General features: G+C 50.4%; 1 protein-coding gene across 7 annotated transcripts in view; it reads left to right on the forward strand.

Moving 5' to 3' along the window:
* Window positions 1-27,967, forward strand: part of AP1B1 (adaptor related protein complex 1 subunit beta 1) — an 83,960-nt gene that overhangs the window by 45,007 nt on the left and 10,986 nt on the right. For 3 of the 7 annotated variants that reach the window (XM_060612796.3, XM_060612794.3, XM_060612795.3), the window contains 14 exons: window positions 3,154-3,216; window positions 6,155-6,260; window positions 9,095-9,230; window positions 10,010-10,255; window positions 12,036-12,226; window positions 13,033-13,254; window positions 15,829-15,949; window positions 16,414-16,509; window positions 17,522-17,637; window positions 17,986-18,151; window positions 24,879-24,977; window positions 25,514-25,773; window positions 26,427-26,628; window positions 27,411-27,431. In XM_060612796.3, the coding sequence (XP_060468779.1) occupies window positions 3,180-3,216; window positions 6,155-6,260; window positions 9,095-9,230; window positions 10,010-10,255; window positions 12,036-12,226; window positions 13,033-13,254; window positions 15,829-15,949; window positions 16,414-16,509; window positions 17,522-17,637; window positions 17,986-18,151; window positions 24,879-24,977; window positions 25,514-25,773; window positions 26,427-26,628; window positions 27,411-27,431 (2,019 nt within the window). In that variant the 5' untranslated portion in view covers window positions 3,154-3,179. The remainder of the gene's footprint in view (window positions 1-3,153; window positions 3,217-6,154; window positions 6,261-9,094; window positions 9,231-10,009; window positions 10,256-12,035; window positions 12,227-13,032; window positions 13,255-15,828; window positions 15,950-16,413; window positions 16,510-17,521; window positions 17,638-17,985; window positions 18,152-24,878; window positions 24,978-25,513; window positions 25,774-26,426; window positions 26,629-27,410; window positions 27,432-27,967) is intronic. The other 4 variants (XM_060612792.3, XM_060612798.3, XM_060612797.3 and 1 more) reach the window with 3 other exon arrangements.

Consider the following 27,967-nt stretch of genomic DNA (forward strand, 5'->3'; position numbering starts at 1 on the left):
TTACCCTTTCTTCCACCTGAGTGGTTGCATACAACACAGATCTGTCCCCAGGAGGTTGTGTTCTGGGAATTGAGGGGGCCCCCAGATGTTTTGTGCCTGTAGATAAAGGGAAAGCCCCCGACAGCCTCCTCTGTTGGAGAAGGAAGAATTTCTGGGCGGCGCAGACATTAGACATCTAAGGTAGTTTTTGCTTTTTGTTCACTTTGATTTCCTTCTGGATTTAGCAATGGAGGGGTTTATATGTTACTGTGATTCTTTCGGTCTATAATTTTTAGCCCCTTTTGCTTTCATTGATCCCTCTTCTTAGACTAAACTTGGAGAAATGGGGTACTTCTGTTTTGGATACCACTGCTAGTTGTGTTCATGCCTGTGACTCCTGAAGCCATACAGCCCTTTGTTGTGTGGCAGACATCCCATGATCTTGTTTACCTGCTCATTCTCAACACTCCAAAAGAAACCCCTGTAGGTTGGTGGGATTTCTCTGAGAAAATGGCTTCATGTGTGCTCAAAAGAAAATTATTTTCAGTGTAAGTAAAGCTCCTGTAGGAAACAAATGCTAAATAGTTACATAACCGAGCTGTCAGAGAGCAAGCTGAGGCTCCTGGGGATGTTCCTTGGCCCCTTTTTGTTTCTTTTAACAACTATCAACTCAGACTCAACACTGGCCATGTGCAGAACCCTGGGCCGGGTGTGAGGAAGGAGGATGGATGGACCCATGGACCGGGCTGACCTGGTGGATCCGTCCACAGCCCTGACTGCTGCTGCCACAGCCTGCAAGCTAGAGTCCCCCCTGTGGATCTGCCGTCATCAGACGCCACGGTCTCTTCTGCTTTTTCCTGCACCTCCTACAGGAAAGTGCCACCATCCCTTTTTATCCCCAAAGGAAAGTAGAATTGTCGTTTTCCTCTTTGTACTGTTTTGTCAGCGAAGCCTTTATTCCTTTATTCTGACGGGATCCACAAAGGATTTAAGGCAGCCCTGAGACAGCACATGCTTGTTTTCCTTTGATTAGTGAGACGAAATCTATGGGTGTCTCAGTTGGGGAACGGTCTCATTGCCATCCTGCCATGAATACAAGCTTAGTCTGGAGAATTCAGTTGGGCTGAAGAGGAGCTATGTCAGCTTTGTTTCCAGAGACTTTTGAACTGATCCTGACCTCTCACATCCATCCCACCATTAACCCCCATCTTGCCCCGCATAGTAACGCATTGAAAGAAGATGTTAATGGATTCTGTGTTGTCGTTTAAGTGTATTTATTTTTATTTTTGAGAGAGAAAGAGCATGAGCAGGGGAGGGGCAGAGAGAGAGGGAGAGGGAGAATCCCAAGCAGGCTCCGCACCAGTCAGTGCAGAGGCCCACCACAGGACTCCATCCCACAAACCATGAGATTATGACCTGAGCCGAAGTCAAGAGTCAGATGTTTAACTGAGCCAGCCAGGTGCCCTTATGTTTTTATTTGTAATGAATTTATTAAATGTTTTTTTGATTTCAAGTTTTTATTTAAATTCTAATTAGTTAACATGTAGTGTGATATTGGTTTCAGGAGTAGGATTTAGTGATTCATCACTTACATATAACACCCAGTGTTCATCACAAGCGCCCTCGATGAGTTCTATGTTTAAGTCTCTTCCATGGAGGCAACAAAAGGGACAATGTGAGTGAGTTTTTTCCATTCAAATTCGTATTTTTTTTGGTTGTGTGGTTTTCTGTACCGTGTGAGATTACAGGTAGGACTGAACAGTTGTACTTGAAGGTCTTATGGTGTTTGGACCAAGTCCTTAGCCCCTGTCAGGGCTCCGTCCTCCCTTTCAGGTAGGGGAAACAATTCCTTCATTGATACAATACAGCTGCTGAGCTCAGGCAGACCTGAGATCGTCTCTCAGTTTAGCCATTTACAATCCATGTTTGGGCAAGTTACTTAACCCTGAGCCTCGGTTTCCTCATCTGTAAAATAGGGTTAAAAACCAGTTATCTTATTGGTAGGATTAAATGAGATGATATGTGTAAAACCCTTGTCTGTGATAGGGGCTCTGTAAGTGGATGCTTCTAAATGTTAGAACCACCTCAAGAACCTCTGCCATGTATCCAGGGTGCTTGGCCCCTGTGTAGCATCTTTAATCTTCATCTGTTCATCAAGGTGAACTATTGTAGGTACATAGTAGATACTCAGAAAATGTTGAATGAACAAGGGTGCCTTGGTATTTTGTCCTGTTGCCTTAGAACAGCACTTCACACTGTGACAAAAGTCATTGGGAGATGTCCTGACAGATGCTTTGAGGAAACTGGCCAGTTAGATTTGAGGAATGCTGGAGAGTCTACAGTATATAGATATATTCTAGCCCTCTCTAGATATGAATAGTGCATACCACTGTTAGAGAAGCTCGGAAAAGTTGGGGAGAGAAGAAATCTTCCCATCTTTTCAGGTTTGGCATCTTCCAAGCTCATTTGACTATATGGGATCACAAGAGTACCTCCATGAGGCTGTGATGAGGCTTTAATGGGTTAATTTGTGTGAAGCACTTAGGACAGTGCTGGGTGGAGTGAGGACCACGAAGGGGTGGCTGTAACTAAGTGCTTTTTAATCTGTGGACTCGAGAGTACTTAGCCATTCCCTTATTGATGGGTATTTGAGTTAATTTCCAACAGTGTGTTGTTACAGACAGTGCTCCAGTAAAACCCCTGTATCTGTGTGCAGGTATTTCTGTGGGAGAGAGTTCTAGAAGCAGAACTGCTGGCGTGCCTAGGTGGCTCACTCTGTTGAGCGTCTGACTTCTCTACTCAGGTCATGATCTCACACTTCGTGAATTTCAACCCCATGTCGGTCTCTGTGCTGACAGCTCAGAGCCTGAAGCCTGCTTTGCATTCTGTGTCTCCCTCTCTCTCTGTCTCTCTCAAAAAATAAAAAAGTTTAAAAAAAAAAAAGTAGAACTGCTGGGTCAAAGGATATGCACATTCAGAAATTTGATAGTTCCCTCAGAATGACCTTCCAAAATCTGATCAGCCATTATCTAACAGCCCCTTTTCCCAGGAGAGAGATAAGAAGCTATCTTCCCACACCACATGTGTGCTGGATCCTTCCCTTCTCCTCCTATGCTCCGTAACTGAAAACAGAATGGACACAATGGAAAGTCACCCCTTTTTTTTGTCTTGCAGAGTCTGGCCACAGATAAGGGACCAAAATGACCGACTCAAAATATTTCACCACCACCAAGAAAGGTACTGTTTATTTCTTTGTGGGGTCTCGTCCTACCCTTTCTGTGCCCCACCCTTCTGCCTTCTCCTTGCTGGGGTGGGGCTTGCGGTAGGGGGTGGAGGCCTAGAAGCAATTGGTGGGGATTACCCAAGCATCTTTAACCTTGTGGATCCAGAAAATTGAAGTATTGATGGTGTAAGAAATTGACCACTTCTTTTAGACCTCAGGAAGGGAAGAGCATTAGCTCCAAGTGTAGGGGGGGAACAAAGCCCTCGTTTGTTCCCCATGGTCTAACGTTCAATACGATGTTTTTTGCTGGAGGAAAGAAAGCACACAATCCTATCAGTAACCCCACAGCGATTGTGTGTGTGTGTGTGTGTGTGTGTGTGTGTGTGTGTGTGGTCTTTATCCATGGGCACATGTTTTACGTGAAGTCAGAATTTATATCCTGTTTTTCATTTGACATTATCTTAACCATTTCCCCACAGTTCTAACGACTCAATGTTAAGTCTGCTGAGTTGCTGCACTGAAATTTGCTAAGCTAGTCTTATGTTGTAGGGTATTGTTTCTGCTTTCTGGAAAACAGGTGGTTGTAGTGGCTGACGAATGTGCTTTAACCCTGTAAGCTTCTTTCTGACTGGCCCTTCCTTCCTCCCTCCCTCCTTCCTTCCAAGTGAGATTGAACACAGGCCTGCTGACCAGATGAAAAGAGTCTGTTGTCGAGACAGCTGAGCCGGGACCTGCAGCCTGCCCCTTACCGAGCACTTCAATTATTGGTCAGCCGGTTTTTACCGAGCCCCTTCCCTGTGCGGTGGAGGAGGCAAACTGGAGTCTCTGACCTGGCTTTGCTTGCAGTTAAGCAGAGAAGACAGTCTATTAAAAATAGTAATCACACTAAAGGGTGGTAGGTGTTATGACAGGGGCAGTACCCGGGGCTGTGGGAGGACCTTGAGTGGAGCTAGCCAGATAAGAGAGTGGAGGGGAGGGTAGCTCTTGCTCTGCCCAAGGAAAGCACATGGGCACAAGTTACCAGAGTGTGATGGAAGGTTGGAGAGGTGTGCAGGGCTGGAGGGGGTGAACCTATTGCTAAGTGTATTGGGGCATCAGTGGTGGGGTTTTTGTGGGTTTTCTTTTGAGGAGAATGTCTGTAGAGGGATGCCTGGGTCCCAGTCAGACATCAGTGATGGTTTTAAGCAAGAGGAGGTCCAAGGCAGATTCTAATAAAGTTTTGAAGAGGGTGAAGATTGGGGCGAAGCAGGAAGACCAGTTACTAAAGCTCCCATGAGAGATAATAGTACCTGAGCCAGTGGGGTGGGGGTAGCATTGTGGGTAGAGAGAATTGGGTGCGTGGTATGTGACTGAGGCAGTAGGCTTGGTGACCGATTGGATTTGGGGCCCATTAGAGGAAAGAGAGATTTCAGAAACAGGCAGATCCCAGGTTCATCTCACCAGTCTTCTTAGAACTGGGGTGATGTTCTAGATCCATCAATTGACGGCCAGTTGTATTGAATCTGACCAAACGCTTTAAGCAAAGCAGGGGCAGCCCTGCAGCAGGAGCCAGGGTCAGAGTCCTCGTGGTCTGTTGGATCCGGCAGCAGGGAGACGTGGCCCCCTCAGTCTCTTGAGGAGAAGGGCCTGTGTTCCTTCAGTCCTGTAGAATCAAGAGTCTGAACTGCAAGGTTTGCAGATTCCTCCTGGTTCTGTTGAGCAATATCCTCAGTGTGGCCTTGCCCTGGGCTGTGCTGGGCACTGTTCATTAACTTTGTTTGCTGTCTGTCGTCTTAAGTTCTTTCCTGAACACCACATCATTCAGTCATGATAAAAACCTGCAAGTTTTTTTTTTTTTTTCTCACCGTAAATCCATCTAGATCTCTGCTTTTTTCCCACCTGGGACACTCCTACAAAAGAGGGATCTAAGCCAAAGGTCACATGGCAAGTTAATAATAAGAACAGTCTCCTTTCATGCAGGGCATTGAGTGCTGGCACTGAGATGAGCATTTTACTTCTGAGTGTTAAATGAGAGACTTCACTGTTCCAGTCAAAGTAGAGAGAGTACAGACAAGGAAGCCGGTTCAGAGAAGCAAAGGGATGTCCTTGGTTGGCCCAAGCATGTGGGCTTTGGAGCTGGCAGACCCGGTTTTGAATCTCGGCCCTATCTGCTACTAGCTGCATATTCTTGGGCAAGTTTCTGAACCTCTCACAGCCTCTAGGTGCTCATCTGCAAAATGGGAAATGCAGAGTTGTCATGAGGATGAAATGAGAAGTGGGGAAAAGTTAGTGTGGCACCTGACTTGAAGAGAGGCTCAGGAAATCCTGGCGGCTGCTGTTGTGAGGGCAGGAGGCCTGTCTCATTCCAAAGTCTGCCCTTGTAACCGTCAGTGGGGTTATCTGGGCCCTGAACAACCCTATTTCCTCATTTGTTTTTTCCAGATCATCAAGTTCTTAAGAACAGTGTATTACGTGCTCGAGCCCTTGTGAGGCAGCTGAATTCCTATTTTCAGAGCTGAGCAACCACATGTGGCTCAGGAAGTGAAACCCTGAGTGCGCTGTTTTAACTGGAGGTTCAGGAAAACAGGAAAAGCCAAGTGTGGGAATCGAGCAAATCCTACGCTCTCCCTTCCAATTTTCAGCCCTCAGATTCCATCACACACTGCCTTGGGGGTTTGGGTGAGGGTGGCTGAGGAGCACTTTCCTCTGAACGTGTTGAACCATCTGACTGAGCAGGACCTGCCCTCACACTTTGTGTCAGAACCTTTGTAGCTTCCACAGCTGCCTCTGTTCAGTCTAGCACGACCTCCAAGCTTCCCTTTTGATGATTCCTCTCCTAAGAGTTGTCCTTCTCTGCTGCCTGTGTCACTGAGACCAAGGACCTAAATAATCTCATTGTTTTGGGATTGGAGGATTGGGAGTGGCCCCCCGGCAGGGTGGGGTTGGATCACTCATGCGTCCCTCCTTTTTTAGGGGAGATCTTCGAGCTGAAGGCAGAGCTCAACAGTGACAAGAAGGAGAAGAAGAAGGAGGCGGTAAAGAAAGTGATTGCGTCCATGACCGTGGGCAAAGATGTCAGGTGTGCAGGCACAGGCCGGGCGGCAGCCGGAGGGGGGGCTTCATAGCTTGGGTCTAATTCAGATCTCTCCTTGAGGGGATCTCTAGGGACCCGTGTCTCCCCTTGTTACAGCTCCCTTCCTGAACCTCCTTTCCAAACAGAAGGGCTTTGTTTACAGAGGGGTCCCGTGCTCAGATGCTGCTGGGGTCAGGCGGTAGTGGGGTAAGTGAAGTAGGCAAGGTCAAAAAGGCAACAGGCAATGAAGTGGCTGTGATGTGAACCCTGTCAGAAACTCCAGAGGATTGCTGCCAGCTGGGGAAAATGAAACCCAGTGTGGGCAGGTCTACTGGCTTTCTAAAAGGACAGGAAATCCGGATTTTTTCTTTTAAATCTCGCTGTTTTCGATCGCTAGATGATGTTAAACAAACACATACACACTGCGGATAAGCTCTGTCCCAGTAACATGCACCTGCAAGTGGGAATTGTTGAATTTGTCGCTGGTTTGCAGCCTCTACTTTGCATGTGGTTGCCAGAGCAGATCATATGTAGTATTGCTGCCTCTTCTTTGCTCCTGCGTTGTCCTTGCATGGAATGTCCCTTTCTTCATTTCCGTTTACCCGCTTGTTTTTCTAACTCTTAAAAACCTGTTCAAGGTCTCCCTGTTGCCTTCCCTCGTCACCGCAGCCCACCGCCCTGAATGTGCAGCTCTTGCTCTGTGTTTTGTCACTAATTCTGTCCTTTTCTTACACGTACTTGTGTTTCCCTGCCCACCACGTCATAAAGGCCCCAAGGACAGGGACTGGATTTTGCAGCAACTTAATGCAGAGCACTTGATAGTACGCAGAACACCTTCAGATGCGTTTACCTAGCTGTTCCTTATAATTCCTGTATTGTAGGTAATGATGTATTCATGGCCAGGGAAACCACATAAAGAAGGGAGTGTGGTGACTTCCTGGCAGTCACGTGGTTAATGACAGAACTAGGACTCATGCCCAGCCCTTCTGAAATCCAAATCCAGGGCGATTCCACCCATACCCTCTCCTCTGTGCCCTCATAGTACCCAGCTCCACGCCTCAGAGGCCTGGAGCAGCACATCTGGGTCCCGTGTCAGGATTGCACCGGTCCAGACTTCTCCACGGATTGCCCTGTCCCGTGGCCTCTTCAGCAAGGGACCTCCTGACAGGGCCGCAGAAGAAACAGTTCTGCAGGGAGACTTGCTGTAGAGAGAGTGGCAAAGGGATCAGGCATCTGCTGGAAAACTGGGCCTCCTTCCAAGTCAGATCCTTTCAGGACAAAGCCACTCTCCTTCAACTAGAACACCACTGTCACCTCCTCACAGAGGAAGCATCTTTGTTCTTCCATCTCAAGTAGACTTGTGCTCATGTGACATGCCTGTCAACTGTCCCTCTCCTCCACCCCCCTCTTGCTTCCTGGTTCTTCGCCTTCCGAGGCGATGCCTCAATTTCAGCACCAACTGGGCTATTTCCTATGGAGGCCCAGGAAGCTCACTTTGACCTCTTAAGTCTCTGTTACCACATTCTCGTGCATTAAGTTAGAAAACTTGAGAGGGGAGGCTATGATTCCAGAGACAGAAAATAGGCTTCTAATTAAGCATATTTCACATCTCTGGGGTGCTGGGTGGCTCAGTCGGTTAAATGTCCAACTCTTGACTTCGGCTCAGGTCATGACCTCACGGTTCTGTTTGTGAGTTGGAGCCCCGCATCTGCTGACAGCACAGAGCCTGGTTGGGATTCTGTCTCCCTCTCTCTCTGCCCCTCCCCTGCTTGCTCTCTCTCTCTCAAAATAAATAAGTTAAAAAAAAACTTTTTTTAGGGATGCCTGGGTGGCTCAGTTGGTTAGCGTCCAACTTCAGGTCATGATCTCATGGTCCATGGGTTCGAGCCCTGCTGACAGCTCAGAGCCTGGAGCCTGCTTCGGATTCTCTCTCTTTCTTTCTCTCTCTCTCTCTCTCTCAAAAATAACTAAACATTAAAAAAAATTAAACATTTTTAAAAAGCATATTTTACATCTCAAAAGGCCTGTGGCTCTGGGACTGTGGGGTACCATGTTGGGAGGGGCTCCCCTCAGATTAATGGCAGTCACGAGCATGAGCTTTAGATCCAGACCTGGCTCCTCAGGCCAGCTGACATTTGTGAGCCTCAGTATTGTCTTCTGTAAAATGAGGTTAAGAGCCTGGCTTCTCGGGGCTGTTAAATGAGACCATGTATATAAAGCCCATTCATGCTGGCTGATTTTTAGTGGGCACCTGAGCTGGCGCTTGTGGTCAAAGCAGCATGGTCCATCCCTGCTTCTAGAACCAACATTCTAATATAAGGGGCCATGTTAAGTATCAGGGAAGGAAAACAGTTGTTTTCAAGTATTCAGTACTCTTGGATGGCAAGGACCAGACACCTAAAGTATATTGTCTTTCATTATCATAAGGGCCCTGTGTAATGGGGTTTTGTTTCACCTTTCCTGCAGGGCAGGTGAGGAAACTCAGACTTGGTGGGAGGCTGAAGGAATTTTCCCAACTTCATACAGCTAGCGTTAGAGCTGGGGTTGAGCCAAGTCTGATGGGCTACAGAGCTTGTATGTGAATGAACCCTGTGAAAAGAACAGAGGACTTTGCTTTTCAAATCAAGTTTTGGGTTCTGTTTCTACCAATACGTGTTCGTGGTAACAGAGCAGAGCTGATGTCCTCCCTTTTACTAGGAAGTCCTGCTATCTTTTTACTTCCCTCCTATCCACTGTCTCTGTGCCCTGTACCTCCCCTTACACACTCCCCATTAGCTGTTTGAAAAATCTTCTTCCTTTCTCCAGCCTTACCCCACACTCACACCATTTTGACTTTCCAGTGCCCTCTTCCCCGATGTGGTGAACTGCATGCAGACAGACAACCTAGAGCTGAAGAAGCTGGTGTACCTGTATTTGATGAACTATGCCAAGAGTCAGCCCGACATGGCCATCATGGCTGTCAACACCTTTGTGAAGGTGAGTGGGAGCTTGGTGGGAGGAAGAGCAGAGGGCCTGGGTGCTCAGTGGTCCATCTCCCTTTTGTCTCTTGGGTTAGGACACTATGGCCCTGAGCAAAAACACTCAGGCTCTTTTCTAGTCCCTCCAACTCCTAGCCTGAGGGCTGCCTAGTCCTCCAGCAGAGGGCTCCCACTCTCTCAGAAAATCAGTTGCTACAGACCCTGCTAACTCATTCCGTGTGAGGTGACCTAAAGCCTGTTGACTTCCATGTCTCCCTGAGATGCACCGTTGCCCTACATCCTTTGCCAGGGCAGGATTCAGCAAGCATCTGAGAGCTGTGTTCCCCTTCTAGACTTTGCCCTTTTCTGTGTCTTCCATCCTCCAGATTAAGGAGCAAACGAGAACTTGAAGTGTCAGTGCTGTGTACCTTTAGGACCTTCCTAGCTCCCTTCGCCCTGTCAGTGCTCAGATTCAGACACGTGAGGGGTTCTGTGGGGTATGGTGCCAGATGGATGTGGGTTTGAATCACGGCTCGCCCCTGTGACTGGGCGAGCTCCCAGTCTTCCTGGGAGCCTCAGCTGCTCCACCTGTAAAATAGGAACAGTATTGTGTGTCTGCTGTGAGAATCAGAGACAACATTGCACAGAGCCCCAACACAGTATCTGACAAATGCTGGATGTCCCCACATGGCACTTACTTCTGGTGCTGTTGGCCACAGTTGGTGGGAGATCCCACAGCAGCACCTGATGTTGCTCAGTCTGCCCCTGCTCCCCTGGCCAATGGCTGATTCTCCTCAGGACTGTGAGGATCCCAATCCCTTAATCCGAGCCCTGGCCGTGCGGACCATGGGTTGTATCCGCGTTGACAAGATCACAGAGTACCTGTGTGAGCCACTCCGGAAGTGCCTGAAGGATGAGGACCCATACGTGCGAAAAACGGCGGCTGTGTGTGTAGCCAAGCTCCACGACATCAACGCCCAGCTGGTAGAGGACCAGGGCTTCCTGGACACCCTTAAAGACCTCATCTCTGACTCTAACCCCATGGTAAGCCGTTGCCATCCACCATGCCAGTTCCATTACCTACTGGGTTGCTTGACCCTCTGCCAGGTGCTCCCTGGGTCCTGGAAGTCAGAGCCTTGCTGGGTAGGCTAATTGTTCTCCTCCCTGCAGTGGTTTGGGAACCATCTTTGGAGTGAGCTAGACCTGAGTTGCCTTCTCTGTGGCCTTTCTGACATGAGCTATTGTGACCTTGGGCGGGCCGCCTAACCTTCCAGAGCCCTCTTTTTTTCGCCAGTAAGATGGATCTAATTCTCCGTGGCCGGCAGGAGTGCTGTGAGGCTTAACCTGTGAAGGTAATGTGCCTGGCACGGCCCGACACACAGTGGGCATGCAACCAAGACTAGTGCCCTCCTTCCCCTTCCAGTCACTGTCACTGTCACTGTCTTACCGACACCATCGGTGAGCTCTGAATGTGAAGTACTTTTCCTTTTCCCCACATCTTTGCAGGTTTGCAAAGGGTCACTCTTAAAGTAGCATAGCCTGGAGGACAGGGCACCAGGGTATGGCTGGGAAGGAGCTCCTCCTCACACATAGGATGGCAGCAGTTTGGAAGGCAGTTTGGCAGGCACTGTTTAAAGTGAAATGCACAGAGGTGCCTGGCTGGCTCAGTGGGAGGAGCGTATGACTTTTTTTTTTTTTTTTTAATGTTTGTTTATTTTTGAGAGAGAGAGAGAGTGTGAGTGGGTGAGGGGCAGAGAGAGAAGGAGACACAGAATTTGAAGCAGACTCCAGGCTCTGAGCTGTCAGCACAGAGCCTAACACAGGTCTCAAACTCATAGACCACGAGATCATGACCTGAGCTAAAGTTGGATGCTTAACCGACTGAGCCACCCAGGCGCCCCTAATGTTTATTTATTTTTGAAAGAGAGACAGAGACAGAGTGTGAGCAGGGGAGGGGCAGAAAGAGGGAGACACAGAATCTGAAGCAGGCTCCAGGCTCTGAGCTGTCAGCACAGAGCCCAACTCAGGGCTTGATCTCACAGACCACGAGATCATGACCTGAGATGAAGTCAGACGCTTAACCAACTGAGCCACCCAGGTGCCCCAGGGAGCAAGCGACTCTTGATCTCAGGGTTGTGAGTTTGAGCTCCATGTTGGGTGTAGAGATTACTTAAATAAACAAAACTTTAAAAAAAAGTGAAATGCATAAACCCCTCAGCTCAGCCATCCCGCTCTGTCCTACAAAAACACTGATCACACGTGGGTGCTGAGTGGCCAGTACAGGATTGGCCAGTAGAGCACCATTTGTACAGGGAAGAGTTCAAAACCCTGCAGAACACACATAAAAACAGCTACTCTGGTGGAAATGGGTTGAGAGCCCAGTGCTTCACCTGGCAGCCTCCCTGGACTCCAGCCCCCCCATCTGTTACCAGCAGACCTAAGGGGCTCTGTGGAATCTTCTAGCTCCGAGAAGCACCCTCAACAGCCCCTGAATTGATTTGCTATAGGTGGTGGACAGGGGCCGTGTGTTAGGTGGCTAGGAATGTTTTCTGTTGCCAGGCATTTGGAGCCGGATCTTTCCTTTGTTTCTTTTGTTTTGCCTCTTTTTTTTTTTTTCACTGGTTGGGAGCACTTATGTTTGTTCTGGTTTACAGGGGAGTCAGTAGGGTGAGTGCTTGGAGGGGGTCTCAGTGCTGCAGACCCTGCCCATCGGGTCCTGTTCCTTTCAGGATATTCAACCTCTGACCGGCCAGCATGATTAGCCCCAATGCCCTGTGGCCCGAGCAGCGCCCCCAGCCTCTGCCCCTTCCACCCTCTCAACCAGGTGGTGGCAAACGCAGTGGCTGCCCTGTCAGAGATTGCCGAGTCTCACCCCAGCAGCAACCTGCTTGACCTGAACCCGCAGTCCATTAATAAGCTACTGACAGCCCTGAATGAGTGCACCGAGTGGGGCCAGATCTTCATCCTGGACTGCCTGGCCAACTATACGCCCAAAGATGACCGAGAGGCCCAGAGGTGAGCAGGCTGCCCCTTGCTTGCCAGCCCAGCGGGACCTGGTCCTTGCAGGGCTCCAACCATGAGCTGGGCCTCAGATCTCTACTGGGCCCTTTGCCAGGGCTTTGCCCCACAGACCATCCTCAGACACATCTCAAGGGAGGCCAGAGCCAGGCAGTCAGCTCCCTGCTCAGCATGGTACAGACAGAACAGAAGCCAGTGCCTGATCTGGTTGCTGACAGAGACCCCGGTCACCTTGGGCTGAGTAAAGGAGGTGGATAGTACTAGAGTCTTCATTTACTGGATTCTTTCTGGGTGGTTGGGGCTCTGCTGAGCGCTTCCTATGCATTAGATGATCCTTAACGCACCTCTGTGGAAGCTGCCCCATCATTGTCCACATTTTACAGGTAAGGAAACACCGGCTTAGAAGGTGGAAGAAGTCATGCAGGTCACTCGCCTGGGTCACCCCTCACTTTTGGTCCTACCCGACATGATACCTTGCCCCTTTTGAATGCCCTTGTCGCGAGGGAAGGGAGGGACTTGACAGTTACCCAGTATTTATTAACTACCATGCACCATGCTTGGTGCTTTATGTGGTTTATCTCAAGTAAGCCCTCAGCAACCCTGTGAAGTTGGCATCCTCACCTCCGTTTTCTAGATGAGGGAACTGAGACTCTGAGTGGTTTTAACCTGTTGGGGTCAGTTAGCAAGCACCAGAAGCAGGATCTCGATCTTCCTACAGAAAACATACTCCCTCAATAACTAAAAACAGGGTGTCTCCCTTGTCTGTCTCTCCTGTTTGTCCCTCTCCTTGGAATGGACCCCAGCATCTGTGAGCGGGTCACCCCCAGGCTCTCCCACGCCAACTCTGCTGTGGTGCTGTCTGCTGTGAAGGTGCTGATGAAGTTCATGGAGATGTTGTCCAAGGACCTGGACTACTATGGCACACTGCTCAAGAAGCTGGCCCCACCCCTGGTCACGCTGCTGTCGGCCGAGCCTGAGCTGCAGTACGTGGCCCTGCGCAACATCAACCTCATCGTACAGAAAAGGTACCTGGGCTGCCGCAAACGTGCAGCGTGTACTCAGGGTCGGGGGGCATCTCCTGACGGGATCAGGACCAAAGGGAAGCTGACCTGTCACCGTGCAGGAAGCCTTAATAGCTTAACCCAGAGTCTTAGCCACAGGCAGCTTTGTTCCCCAAGGGATATTTAGAAATGTCTGGAGACATTTTTGGTTGTCACACTTTGGGAGGTACTACTGACACCTGGAGGCCCCAGGTGGATGGAGGCCAAGGATGCTGCTCAGTGTCGTAGAGTGCACAGGACAGCCTCCACCCCCAGAGAACTCTCCATCCCAAAATGTCAGTAGTGCTGAGGGTGAGAAACCCTGGCTTCACCTAATCAGGTAGCAGGTGAGGTAAAGAGCAGCACGGAGCTTCTTAACCATACACAAGGGATAGCTCCATAGTCCACAGGACTGAAACAGGGTGTAAGATTCTGTGTGGGGTGTGTGTGTGTGTGTGTGTGTGTGTGTGTGTGTGTGTGTGTGTGTGTGTGTTTTCCCTGGGGACAGAGTCTATAGTTTTAGTCAAATTCTCTGAGTCTCCAATAGGCATCCCTGGGCAGAAAAAATCTGAGGTTGGAGGGCTCCAAAGTGGTGAAGTGCTATGGACTTTGCATCAGACTGGGGGCTGAGCAGGAGGGTGCGAAAGTCACTCAGAAGACTATTTCTGTTCACCCCATAGGAACGATCACAGCTGTAAGCCACTGCTTCTAAAGGAAAGTGCCTGATACCCAGGGTGGGTGGAGCTGAAAAACAACTAGTGCGGTCTGAGGGGCTCAGAACAGGAGGGGTTCTCTGGAACAATCCAGAGAACAGAGTGAGGCTGGTCTCTGGAGTTCTCCCAGCCTTTTTAGTCAAATGGCTCTCTCAGCAACTAATTCATGAGCGTCCGTGCGTTCCAGCGGCCCCCTTGCTGGAAGCAGAGCTATGTGGAGAACAAGGGCCTCTTGTAGACATTTTTTCTTGGAAGATAGCACATCTCCCTGTCCTTGAAGCAACATTCTGGTTCTTAGGACACTCTTGGGGGCCTAGAGATAGCAGTGGAATCGTGACAGTTGTGAAGGTTTGGGAGGTAAATTTGGGAACACTTTAAGAGTGCCTACACAGAGCCCTAAGACTGGGGATTCATTTGTAGTTGTGGTGTGGGATTTAGTGAGGTGTAGCGACCTGTACACCCCGATCAGCATGAAGGGCTCCCTGTGCTATATTTAACATGGCAAATCTCTTAAGAAGTTGACTGTGTTGCCCAGGCACCGCCTGGCCCAGTCCCAACATGGTTGGGCGGCTTTCGCCAAGTCCTGATTGCAGAAATCATGTCTTCCTGTCCCCCAGCTTAGGATCCTGTCTCCCCCGCTAGGCATGACAAAGCCTCCTTACTTTGCCAGCACCTCCCTGCAGTTGTACAGCAGCACTGAGTACTACCTGGGTAGGGTCCCTCCTTCCTGTCTGCTGTGTCTTCTCTCCTGCTTTTTTCTTCCTTCCTTCTGTTCTGGAAAGGGCATAAGAGTGGGGGGTAGTGACTCTCGCTTCTGCCCTTACTAGCACTAGGTGTGTGACCTGGTGCAAGCCCCTCCACCTTTCAGGTTTCCTCATCTAAGAAAAACGAGGTGTGTGGTACCAGTTGAGGGAGGGGCAGTGACACTGGTGACAGCTCCTGCATAGCAAGTGCCTTCTTGGAGGCAGGTGTCGATCATGCTGGATGCTTCCCATCTACCTCTCACCCTGTAGGTGTCTTTCGGGGCCCCCAGGACCGACCTCATGTTCAGAGATTCACTAGAAGGACTCACGGGAGTCAACATATAGTTGTTTCCATGGCTCAGATTTAGTGTGGACATAGGAAGGATACACAGGTGGAGTCTGGAGGAATCCATGTACAGGGAGGGCATCACACACAGCACACTCTTCCCCCAGCAACAAAAAATGCAGCAACATGTGTGTAATTTTTTCTGCCCAGGGATGCCTATTGGAGACTCAGCGCCCTAGGTTTTTACTGGGGCTGTTCACATACGCACCTAGCAAAATTTCAGACTCCCAGAGGGAAGGCAGATATTCAGCATAAATCGTATTATTTATACAAACAGTCTAGGCACAATTAGCCACCTTTATCATTTAAGGAACAATGAGAACACTCCCGAAAAATGAGCTCCCAGATGCCAGGCCTTTCTAGGACTAGAGACTGAGGCCTGCAATGGTAACGCTTCCTGTATGGTGTCATTTTGATTTCATGAGTGAGAAAACAGAGGCCTGAGGTCACAAGCTGGGATTGGCACAAGGTCTGATTGCCACGCCCGTCTCCTGGTGCCTGCTACCTCTCAAATATGAACTGTCTCTTGCTCATATTCCCTCTTCCCTTCCTGGGATATGGTTGGTCATACAATGGCCAGTCAGAACCTTGCTCAGGATCAGTCAATGGATCCTTGCCCAGGAACCTGCAGCCACAACAGTTCAGATGTCAGGGTCTGCCTCACACCCCAGAAATGCCCCAGTAAACATGGAAGGGGTTTTCTCATAGGGCTTATGCCCTGCTTTCTGCTCTTCGGGCAATCCTGTCTTGCCACCAGGCCTGAGATCCTGAAGCATGAAATGAAGGTCTTCTTTGTGAAGTACAATGACCCCATCTACGTGAAGCTGGAGAAGCTGGACATCATGATCCGTCTGGCCTCCCAGGCCAACATCGCCCAGGTCAGCAGAGGGCTGCAGCCAGGGACGTGAGCTTTGGTATTGGACAGCAGCCCCACCACCAAGCTGTGGTCTCGAGGCAGGCTGCCTTGTCTCGCCATTAACAGTTCATCTCATGAAGAGTGCTTAGCGCAGGGCTCCAGAGGCAAGCACTCAGCAACTCTTAACTGACATTTTTATGATTAAGGCATTTGTTCTCCCTATTACTTATCTATCCATAGAAAAGTGGTAGTTAGGTGGCCATGTTAGCTAGATCAGCCTAAACAAGGGTTGTCCAGTCCTGCCAATTAGTTCTTCCCTGCTTTCCTCTTGGGCCACCTGACAGCTCTCTCCTTCCCTTGACCCTTCCACCTCAAGCAGGACGCAGAATCTCATCCTTCTGGGGGTCTGCATACACTTTGTCCAGGGGTGTTGGTTGCCCTGCCAGATCCCCCCTCCCAACCCCACCTTCTCTGTTTCGGCCACAGGTTCTGGCAGAGCTGAAAGAATATGCAACAGAGGTGGATGTGGACTTTGTACGGAAGGCTGTGCGAGCCATCGGCCGCTGTGCGATCAAGGTGGAGGTGAGGCTCTGGGACTCTGTCCTCTGGTCGGGGAGAGGGAAGAGAAGGAAGCTGAAACCAGGAAACCTGTCTGATTGTAGCAGAATCTGTCAGCTGCTCATGGTCCAGGAAGGCCTGAGGGTCACCTGGAGGCCCCAAGGCACACATTGTGCAGATCTGATTAGGCTCCTCTCTCTGTAATCGCCGTTAAGTCTTCAGGTTGTTGCAGATGAAACAAACCCATCTGTAACCATGGGTTCTGCAGCATTAGCTAAGGTGGTGGGACAGCCCCAGCCAGTGGTGGCCCCGGTAGACTTAGCTTTCACTCCATGGAGTTTTGGGGCAGGGGCTCTGCCTGCTGTACGTTTTAGCAATAATCATGATTTGACTGTGCAGACGTCCTTTTCTCCAAGCTCCCAAGGGCTGTCCAGACCCCTGTGTCCTGGTGTTTCATCCCTCCCATTCTCTGCCTATGGCATTGTTCCTTGACCAATGAGGTGACTCTCCTTAAATTAGTCCACCGGGAACTGGGAGATCCTGGGACAGCTGATCACCTCAGCCCAGCCCCTTGAGGCATTTTCTGTTGGTGCTTATGGGGAGAATCTGAGAGTCTCTCCCACAAGGGCACTAGTGCAGTATGTTGGCATAAGGGGTGGGGGTAGGGTTCAAGTAGAGACTTTCTGGTTTTGATCATAGGAACCCATTTTGGGAAACAAGTAGAAGAGAGGTGGTATCAGGCTAGAGCATAGTCACTCTGCCCTCAAGGCTTCGCCTGAAGGCACTGCAAATATCCTCCCCACTCAGGAGCTCACTGACCTTCTCAGTCTAATTGTATCTCTCTGTGTCCCTGCCATCCTCGGGCTGTCATTTTGTACTCATTCTCCCACTTGTTATCTGGGGAGCGTGTTCTCCTGTTTTCCCACTGTGGCAAGGAAGGGGGCAAGGCATGACTGAGCCCTTGGCCAAGGCATGGTCATCAGAGGTTCTGTTGGAAGTGGGTGCAAGGGACTTGCCCACATTCCTCTTCCCGCAGCAATCTGCAGAGCGCTGTGTAAGCACGCTGCTGGATCTCATCCAGACCAAGGTCAACTACGTTGTCCAGGAAGCCATCGTGGTCATCAAGGACATCTTCCGCAAATACCCCAACAAGTATGTGCCCACCCCTCCCAGTGTGAGAGTGATGTGGCTTCTGGTGGGGACAGGGGTGGTGGGGAGGAAAAGCAAGAAGGAGCCTCTCCCCTCTTCCTTATTGCTCTGCCATAAATGGCATTCTCGAAAGAAACCCATTGTTTTTTTCTTACTTCTGAGCTGCTTCTCCTCTGCTCCCCACACCAAAATAAGCACTAGAATGTAACAGATAAACTCAAATCCCATTACTCACCACTCTCTCAGAGTCTTGCGGCGTAGCTTCCTGTCTCTCTTGGCCCCTGCTGGGCCTCCCCTGGGTTGCCCGGGCTCTTTCATTGCTCATATGCCGGCTGTGTGCCCATCTTTTAGGTACGAGAGTGTGATCGCCACGCTATGTGAGAACCTGGACTCTCTGGATGAGCCTGAGGCCCGGGCTGCCATGATTTGGATTGTAGGCGAGTACGCTGAGCGAATTGACAATGCCGATGAACTGCTAGAGAGCTTCCTTGAGGGTTTCCATGATGAGAGCACCCAGGTGAGCTGTCCAGTGGGGTGACTTGGGGCAGGATGTGGGTCATGACTGGTGGCTTGGCACCACTACAGTCTATCCTGCCCCGAAACCGTCCCCTCAGCCAGGAGGCCTCAGGGCCCTGCCCTTCATAATACAGCATTGACAGGGTGGACAGGTAAGTGATGTAGCGCTGACAGGTGTGGCCCCTTTTCCTCTCACACTGCACTACCTAAGGGGATATTGTGAGGACGGTGTGTGATGGTGTGCGCTGAAGGCAGGCAGAAGTTTCTGGGTTTAATTTCATATTTATCTTTGGATAGGTAATACTTTGACTTGATTCAAAATTGAGAAAATAAGAACAGATATATAGTGATTAAGTCTTCCTACCACTTTCCTGACAACCCAGTTCTTTTTTTTAATCATTTTTTTTTTAAGTTTATTTATTTATTATGGAAAGAGTGAGAGAGCACAAGCTGGGGAGAGGCAGAGAGAGACAGAGACACAGAATCCAAAGCAGGCTCCAGGCTCTGAGCTGTTGGCACACAGCCTGACGTGGGGCTGGAACCCACAGACCGAGATCATGACCTGAGCCAAAGTCAGACACTTAACTGAGCCACCCAGGCACCCCAACGACCCAGTTCTCCTCACAGAAGTCATTGGTGTCATTTATTGGTTTCTTGAGGATACTTCCAGAGATAGTATAGGAATACACACCTCTACATACAAGTAAACATATACAGACGTAGTTGGTTCTTACTGTTCATGGTACTTACATTCTATAAAGTCACTGCAAACACTGAATTAACGAGTGCTGAACCCATTGTTTCTAAGAGAAGTATAGAGCTGAGTTCCTACAAGCCTCTGATTACAACAGTTTCGTCGGTCAATAAAGTAATCTTGTTTTTTGTGTTTCTGTTTAGGGACATTTTAATATGTATTATTGATTCATTCACATTGAACTTATGACCACCATTACTATAACTCACACCTGCATGAAGCTTAAGTAACATATATATTTTCTCCATAAGGCACATCACAGCCTCCTTGCGCTTGGGAACACTAGACAGCAGCACTTCAGCATTACACTTGGGGACCATTTTGGGGTTTTTTTTGTTGTTTTTTTTTTTTTAATTTTTTTTTTTTTAACATTTATTTATTTTTGAGACAGAGAGAGACAGAGCATGAACGGGGAAGGGGCAGAGAGAGAGGGAGACACAGAATCGGAAGCAGGCTCCAGGCTCTGAGCCATCAGCCCAGAGCCCAATGCAGGGCTCGAACTCACGGACCGTGAGATTGTGACCTGAGCCAAAGTCGGATGCTCAACCGACTGAGCCACCCAGGCGCCCCTTGGAGAGCATTTTGAAACAGTGAAAGCACCAACAAAAAAACAAAATGTGAAAGATATGGTACTAAATAGATTGTGAAAAGGCCACTTATTTATGGTAGGAGAGCTGAAACAACAAGGCAGAGCATCACCTTCTTGGACCTCAGCTGCGAGTGTGTAACACCTCAGGCAACTTGAACTTTTCACTGCCCTGCACTTTGCTGTGCAAGATCGCGAAAGCCCCCAGACATTGATTTTGCGGTTACAAGTACATTTTAGAAAATAGGCAAATTCGAAATATGGATTCTGTGTATAAATACTAAGGCTCAACCATGTATATGTTGCCTCTCATTTATTTTTAGACACTATCATGGGGTGCCTGACCAGCTCTATTGGTAGAACATGCGACTCTTGATCTTGGAGTTGTGAGTTCGAGCCCAATGTTGGGTGTAGAAATTACTTAAAAATAAACACTACTGGGGACGCCTGGGTGGCTCAGTCAGCTAAGTATCTGACTTGGTTTTGGCTCAGGTCATGATCTCACAGTTTGTGGGTTCGAGCCCCACATCGGGCCCTGCTTGGGATTCTCTCTCTTTCTTTCTCTGCTCTTCCCACATGCTCTTTCCCTCTCTCTCTCTTTCTCAAAATACATATATAATCTTTCAAAATAAATAAATAAGGGACACCTATGTGGCTCAGTTGGTTAAGCATCCGACTTCAGCTCAGGTCATGATCTCACTGTTTGTGAGTTTGAGCCCTGGGTCAGGCTCTATGCTGACAGCTCAGGGCCTGGAGCCTGCTTTGGATTCTGTGTCTCCCTCTCTCTCTGCCCCTCCCCCACTCGTGCTCTGTCTCTCTCTCTCTCTCTCTCTCTGTCTCTCAAAAAAATAAAATAAAACATTAAAAATAATCAAAGTAAATAAATAAATGCTACTGATAGCACACTATACCCTGTCAAATTGTATAACACCTTGACTTTTTCCCTTAAAAATACATCTGAAGGCCCTGCTGTTACTAATGTATGGGACTCTGCAGCTGCATAGTGCCATGTTTATTTAACCAGCCTCCCCTGATAGATACGAAGGTGTCAGTCTTCTACTCTTGTAACCAATACTGCTGTGAATAACCTGGGTGGGGCACATATGCAAGTCTAGCTGGGGGATAATCCTTAGATAATTTCTTTTTTTTTTTTTTCTTTTTTTTAATGTTTGCTTATTTTTGAGAGAGAGAGTGTGTGTGAGCAGCAGAGGGGCAGAGAGAGAGGGAGACATAGAATCCGAAGCGGGATCCAGGCTCTGAGCTGTCAGCACAGGGTCCAACGCGGGGCTCGAACCCACAAGCTGTGAGATTGGACGCTTAACTGACTGAGCCACCCAGGCACCCCCTTAGATAAATTCTTTCTAGTAAATGGGCCCGTGCGTTGATGATGGGAGTAGTTGTTCCACATTTCCCTCAGTGTAGAGGGTTTACCTTCCGATCTCAGAGGTGGCATTCACCTTACCTCCTTGCCAACCTAGTACATCCTCAAACAATTTTTGCCAATCTGATAAACAACAAAGTGTACCTTGGTTGGTTTTGTTTGCATTTCTGTTCTGAGTGAGGTTGAGCATCTTTTCATATTGTATTCCATTTTCTGTGAACCAGGCACTGTCTGCTCACACAAGGGGGCTTCTAAAACGTGTTTGGAAGCACAGAAATCTTTGCTCTCCAGCTAGGGAGTGTAACCTGTTGGGTCAGAGCATGAGCCTTGGGATAGGAGACCCCAGAGTCCAAACCCCTCTTCTGCCCTTTCCTGGCTTGGTGGCTTTCCACTAATTTTCTGCTTCTCTGAGCCTCAGTTTCCTCATTTGTAAGATGAGGGGTGTAAGACTTTTCCTCATCCTGTTGCTCTGAAAGTTAAATGGGATGCTTTGTGTAATGTCCCTAACATGTGCCCAGCCCATGATAAGCACTCACGAATGGTAGTATTGGTGTTGGTCAGAATTGGTTGAAAATTGGTCCAGGCAACAAAGAGGGCACCTACTGGTTCTTGTAGCTGATAAGTTCTGGGAGTGTGCTCTCTTCCAGCATGCTTGGGTGAGGGTGCCCAGATGGTGGCATCAGGACTGTCTCTGTCTCCTTGGGGTGGCTTCTCCCTTAGGAAGGCTCCCACGGGTGGAGCCTGCGTGAGGTCAGTTGTTCTAGGCTGTGTCCTTACAGCTTAGCAACTCCCCTAACTCCCTTCCCCTTGGTAGTTCCAGCAACAGTCCAGGCCCGTTTGCATTCTCCTAAGCCAGTCGCCATGAATCCAAGTGACTATGTCTGTCGGACGTTTGTCCCAGTCTCTGTGGATCGGACAGGGCAAGAGAAGAGAGTGATTTTCTGAAGGAAAGCCAGCATTTTTGGTGCCAGAAGACAGACTAGATGCTGGGTGGGCAAAAACAACAGATGTCCATCATGAAATAATAGTACTAACTCCTACCATCACCCACTCCCACTGCCACCTGCCAAGTCGGCTGCCAGCCTGCCCCGGGCTTGCTTTCACTTTCACACCCACCTCCTCATTCGCTTGTCTCTAAGAGAAGCAGAGCGTCGTTTGGGATTGCTTGTGCCCCTGAGTCCTGCCTGGGATTACTGCAGAGAATGCCCTCTGGGGGGTGTTTCTGCCCATATAGTAGAGTAAATCTTTTGTAGCCACTTCCCCCTTGGCAAAGCCTGCTGAAGAGCCCAGGATGAGAGAAGTCGGACAAGGGAAAGCTGAGCAGGAGCCTGCCTTGAGTAAATCCAGGCTCCTCCCCCATTGGGTGACCTGGAGCAAGTTAAACTTGCCAAGCCTGTTTCTTTGTCTCCAGCATGAGGTTGCTGCAAAGCTTATTGGATGACGTGTGTAAACTGGCCTCTCCAGTGCTCGGCAAACATTAGCTGGGTGATGGTGATGGTGGTTTTAATTAAGTGGCCAGCTCCCTTTGCCTTCTGGGTTCACGGCACCATTCAAAGCTTTTGTAAGAATACTTGTTCAGTGCTTTGCAGCTTGGAAACTTACTTTAGATTATCTCTTTGAGCTCCCTTCTCCTGGGCTCCTAGGCCTCTCCACCCATAGACCTGGAGCTCAGAAAGTCTTGGCTGAGGTGGTATATCAGTCCAGCCTGTGCCTCGCCCCTGTCTGGATGGCAGGGTCGGGGGCATCATTGCAGGAGGGTTGCCGTGAACATGCATGCTAACACGAGTGTGTTGTGTGTTGGTGAGGGGTGGGAGGAGTTGGGCTAGTGGTCAGAGTTCCCAGGCAGCGTAGCCAACCCAATGAGTGATTGGGTGATGAATGATTCCAGGCAGCCAGCTGACCTGGGTTGAGAACTTGGTAAAGAATCCCTGTGTGCTGGGGCATCTGGGTGGCTCAGTCGGTTAAGCATCCAACTTCGGCTCGGGTCATGATCTCGTGGTTCATGAGTTTGAATCCCCATCGGGCTCTGTGCTGACAGCTCGGAGCCTGGACCCCGCTTCAGATTCTGCGTCTCCCTCTCTCTGCTCCTCTCCCACTTATACTCTGTCTTTCTTTCTCTCCCTCCCTCCCCCCCCCTCTCTCTCTGTCCCAAAAATAAATAAACATTAAAAATTAAAAGAAAAAAATCCCTGCGTGCTGGCTGTAGTGATACTGATGACCACAGTGAGAGCTACTGTATATTGAGAGAATCCATGATAGGTTCTTTACATTCCTTCCTTCCTTCCTTCCTTCCTTCCTTCCTTTTTCTTTCTCTCTCTCTCTCTTTTTCTTTCTTTCTTTCTTTCTTTCTTTCTTTCATGTTTGTTTGTTTATTTTGAGAGAGAGAGAGAGACAGTATGAGCTGGGGAGGAGAGGCAGAGAGAGGGGGAGAGAGAGAATCCCAAACAGGCTCTGCACTGTCAGCACTGAGCCCGATACGAGGCCCGGTCTCATGTACTGTGGGATCATGACCTGAGCTGAAATCTAGAGTCGGATGCTTAAGCGACTGAGCCGCCCAGGCACCCTGGTTCTTTACATTTCTTGTCTCATTGACTCTTCCATTAACCCTGTGAGGTATTTAAATCCACATTATTAATAAGGAAGCAGACTCAGAAGTTACATGACTTGTCCAGAGTCACGTTCAAATGAGGTATGATGTAACTCTAACTTCAAAGTCCACTGTCATAAATTGCCATTTTCAGAGCTCATAGAACCCCTTGAAGCAAAACACCCCTCTCCCCACCAACTGAGGATAAATGGTTTCCCCTGGACTACCTGGCCAGGGACTGTAGCCAAGTCCTGGAAGCCAGTTCCTTGGGCTGCTTCCTACCTGGGCAACAGCCAGCCCACTGCCCCTCTGCTGTTGGCCCATGTGTAACCAAATCGCAAGAACTCTGGATTGCTTGATCCCAGAAATGGACTATATCCCCTCTATCCTGCCTCCTGCTGTCAGCCTGCCCTGTGTACCAGGATTTCTATGAGTGCCCTCCTGCCGGCCTGACCCGGGAGGTGCTGTCAGCCCTGTTGCCGCCCTCCTGCCACAGGTCTGCCCCTGGCACCGCCCTGGCTTGGGAACCTCAGGCTGTCCTCTTGTCTCGTGACTGGCAAAAAGGAGATGTGGCTAAGGAAGGACTATGTGCAGAGAATTGTTCTTTCAGAGATGTTTTTTGAGTTAGCAGGTTTTTCTCAAGTGCCTCCTGTGCACTGGGCACTAGATAGAATAGTGACCAGGAATAGAATGTGACAGACATGATCTCTGCCCTCAAAGGGCTGTCTCCACAGCACAGACAGCCTGGTGGCTGGGCAGCATTTCTAATTCTGTGGGGCAATGCCCATGAGGGGGCGCAGGCAGCTGCAGAAGCCTGGGGGTGCTGGGGTCAGCATGAGCTCCGAGGGGTAAGAAGATAGTGGCCAGGGTAAGGGCAGCAGGGGGCATGATCAGGTGAAGGCAGCAGCTCGGTAAGAAAGGGGTGCCAAGAGAGGGCTGGGCAAGAGTGGTTCCCACCTTCTGGTAGAAGCCCAGCTCCTCAGTGACAGGCTGGCTCTGTGGGCCCTGCTGGCCCTGTCCCCAGGGCCTCCCTGGCACCGTCTCTGCTTATTGACAGGTGGCCCCTTTAAGAAGTACACCAGCTACACACATTGCCCTTTTAAGCTGCGAGCTCTTTTAATGCACTGGAGGCGGAGAGCCCTGACAGGCTGCTGGGACCCTGGGGTGGAATGTCCAAATAGTAGTGGCCCTCTGCTGCCTGGGTGGTAACGCCAAGGTTTAGGCTACTTGGCGCTACCAGCAGCCCCCTGGCCTTAGTCCGTTTTCTGTGGCCACCTCCAAACTTGGGGTAGCTGCTCTTGGCTTTCGGGACCTTTGAAAAATACCCTTTTCTCTCTTTGAGGGCCCGATTTGGTTTCCTTCTGTCCCCCACATGAAGCCCTTGCTACTTCCTCCTTGTTACCTCTCTGTCTTCCTGCAGGTCCAGCTGCAGCTACTGACAGCCATTGTGAAACTCTTTCTGAAGAAGCCAACAGAGACCCAGGAGCTGGTGCAGCAGGTCCTCAGCTTGGCCACTCAGGTCCGTGCCTCAGCCTCCCTGCTGCGCCCATTGCAGGTCTCACTCTGCAGGGGGTGCTCCGGTCCCAGGAGCCAGACCTTCGACCCAAGGTCCTGCTCCTAAGACTGGTACCACTGGGGGGTTTGGCCCCAGAGTAATCCAGGATCCCTATGCAGGGAGCTCAGTCACAAAGAAATCAAGATGGAGTGGGGTCAGGTAGTAAAGTTGAGCCAGACTGTAAACTAAAGAGGAGAGGGAGGTCCAGGAGAGCCAGATGGTTTGTAGGAGGACGGGGAGGGAAGATTTTGAAGGGGAGGGTGGAGAGTGGGGACAGGAGTGGGAATGGCATATTTAATCCTGGGCTAGAGTAGGACACCAAGGGGCCAGTCCCTGTTTAGGGACAGGTTCATGGGACTGCTCAGGATCACTGTCGGCAGCCAGCACTGTGACCATGTCTGGATCATGGGCTTTGGGGAGGGTTTTCCCCCTTTCCCTCAGATGGTAGCTCTGCTCTGAGTTTAATAGGTTTCTCATCACCCCCCTCACCCCCATCCCAGGACTCTGATAACCCGGATTTGCGGGACCGTGGCTACATCTACTGGCGTCTGCTTTCCACGGACCCAGTGGCTGCCAAGGAAGTGGTTTTGGCTGAGAAGCCACTCATCTCCGAAGAGACGGACCTCATTGAGCCCACACTGCTGGATGAGCTCATCTGCTACATTGGCACACTGGCCTCCGTCTACCACAAGCCTCCCAGTGCCTTTGTGGAGGGGGGCCGGGGCGTTGTGCACAAGAGCCTGCCACCTCGCACCGCCTCGTGAGTGACGTGGGCCAGGCTCCAGGCTGAGCCTCCTTACCTAGTTTTCCGAGTCATTAGCACAGGCACTCGGGCTTGATGTAGTAACCCCCTGGCAAGACCTGAGTCTGAGGAACATTCTAATCCTAGTGACTTTTTAATGAAAAAAAGTCCATACCAGGTGTGGACTAAGTTACCTCATTTGACCGTTACAGTAGCTCTAAGACGTAACCCCATTTAACAGACGAGGACAATAGGCACAGAGAGCTTGAGGGCCTGTGCAGCATCCCACAGCCAGCACAGCTAGGCTCAGACCCAATTCTAATTCCAGAGCCCTGTTCTTCTCACCCTCCTCTGCCACCCCCTGGTGGTTGGTTTGGCCTGGGTGCCCAGGCTTCCAGGGCCAGCATCCAGTCTTTAAAGTGTGCTGAGTGGTGGAAGTACAGAGGGCCCCTCCCTTCGCTCACCCCCAGGAAGCTGGATCTCTTGGAGAGCCAAAAAGCTGGATCGGGCGTGGGAAGGGGGAAGAGGAGGGGGCACGTAGACAGCGCTCCTGGGACTGTGAGGAGACGGGTGCCCGTCCTAGGGGAGGATCCCGGAGCCTGGGACTCTTGACTTCCCTGAGACAGCCCAACGCCCACCCCACTGAACCTCTCTCTCCTGTGTCCTCACAGGAGCGAGAGCACAGAGAGCCCCGAGACAGCCCCTGCCGGAGCACCCTCTGGTGAGCAGCCGGATGTCATCCCCACCCAGGGAGACCTGCTGGGCGACCTCCTCAACCTGGACCTTGGCCCCCCAGTGAGCGGTCCACCCCTGGCCACCTCCTCGGTGCAGATGGGAGCTGTGGATCTTCTTGGTGGAGGCCTTGACAGCCTGGTATGTCCTGGGGCCCCTTCTGGATGACACTGATAATGATCTTCAGATGAGCAGTCGTTGAAGGCCCTGTCTGTGCCATTCACGAACCAGGGGCCTCAGGCACCCCTGTCTGCAGAGGCGATGGTGTAGCTCCCTACTTACAGGGGAGGAAAACCAAGGCTTAAAGAGTTCAGCTAATCTTCCCTCCAAGAGTGCACAGTATGTGGCTTACACGGGCCTTAGCCCCTTGCTGAGCTACTGAGCCCCAAGAGACCTGGGGCCGGTAAAGCTGGAGAGGAGCCAGACTAGTGTCCACTTAGCCCCACACCCTGCTCCACTTCAGGGTAGCAGCCCAGCAGGCCTGGGAGGCCCAGGAGCAATCAGAGACAACCTTCCTCCCCTGTAGAAAGGGGGTGGTAAGACTGGACTAGGTATCTCCCTGGGACTTCTCCAGGCAGCTGGTAGAGCCAGGTAGAAGGGGTGGCAGAATCCCTGTCATTTGGCCATGTGTGGCTCAGGTCCCCAAGGCATCGCACCGGAAAGGGGAGGAAAGGTCATGGCACAGGAACTGAGTGGGGGGTGAAGCCCAGGCAGTAGTGCCCTTCACAGAGATGGTCTGGGCCCCCCTCTTACGCCTGGCACAGATGTCTTACTGTCTTGCCACAGACTCATCTCAGTGAAGCAGCGGTGACTAATCTTTTCCCTCTTTCCCTCTCTCTCTTGTCTGTCTCTGTCTTCTCTGCTGGCTTTTCTCTCTGCATGTGGCTGCCTGTTCTCTTCACCCTGCCTGCTTCCGCTTGGAGATGGGGGATGAGCCTGAAGGGGTACGGTTCAACCCTTGTGCCCCCAAGCCTTTGTCCCTGCTCTTCCTGAGTGCTGGCCCAGCGTCCCGAGGGGTGATTGATGTCAAAGCCGTCCCTCCTCCTGCTGAACCACGGCCTTGTATCCAGTGTCCCATCCTCACTACCCTAAGACAAACTTGCCTTGTCATCCCAAGGATCACCCATGCTCTCAGTTCCCACGGGCCCTCTGTGACGTCCTAGAGAGTATGCTCCTGTCTGCTGAGCACAGCCTCACAGCAGTGGTCTCGGCGCTCCTTTTATCTGTGGGCTGTGTGTTAGTTTACAAGCGTCCCAGCCCTTTCCCAGAGGTCACCCCTAAGGTTGGAGGCTTGCAGGTCATGGGAGGGCACAGCCTCTCTTCTCCACCCACCTCACCCTGTCTTGTCTCTGAAAGAATTGCTGTGACAACAGCCCTACAGCCCCCTCCGCCCCGTCCCATTTTCTAAAGTGCCAGGTGGCTCCACTCACGCCTGGGCCCCTAATGTCCCCCACCTCTGATGCCCACCTCTGACCCCTTT

Source organism: Panthera onca, chromosome D3 (genome assembly GCF_046562875.1).
Source record: "Panthera onca isolate mPanOnc1 chromosome D3, mPanOnc1 haplotype 2, whole genome shotgun sequence".
NCBI lineage: Eukaryota > Metazoa > Chordata > Mammalia > Carnivora > Felidae > Panthera > Panthera onca.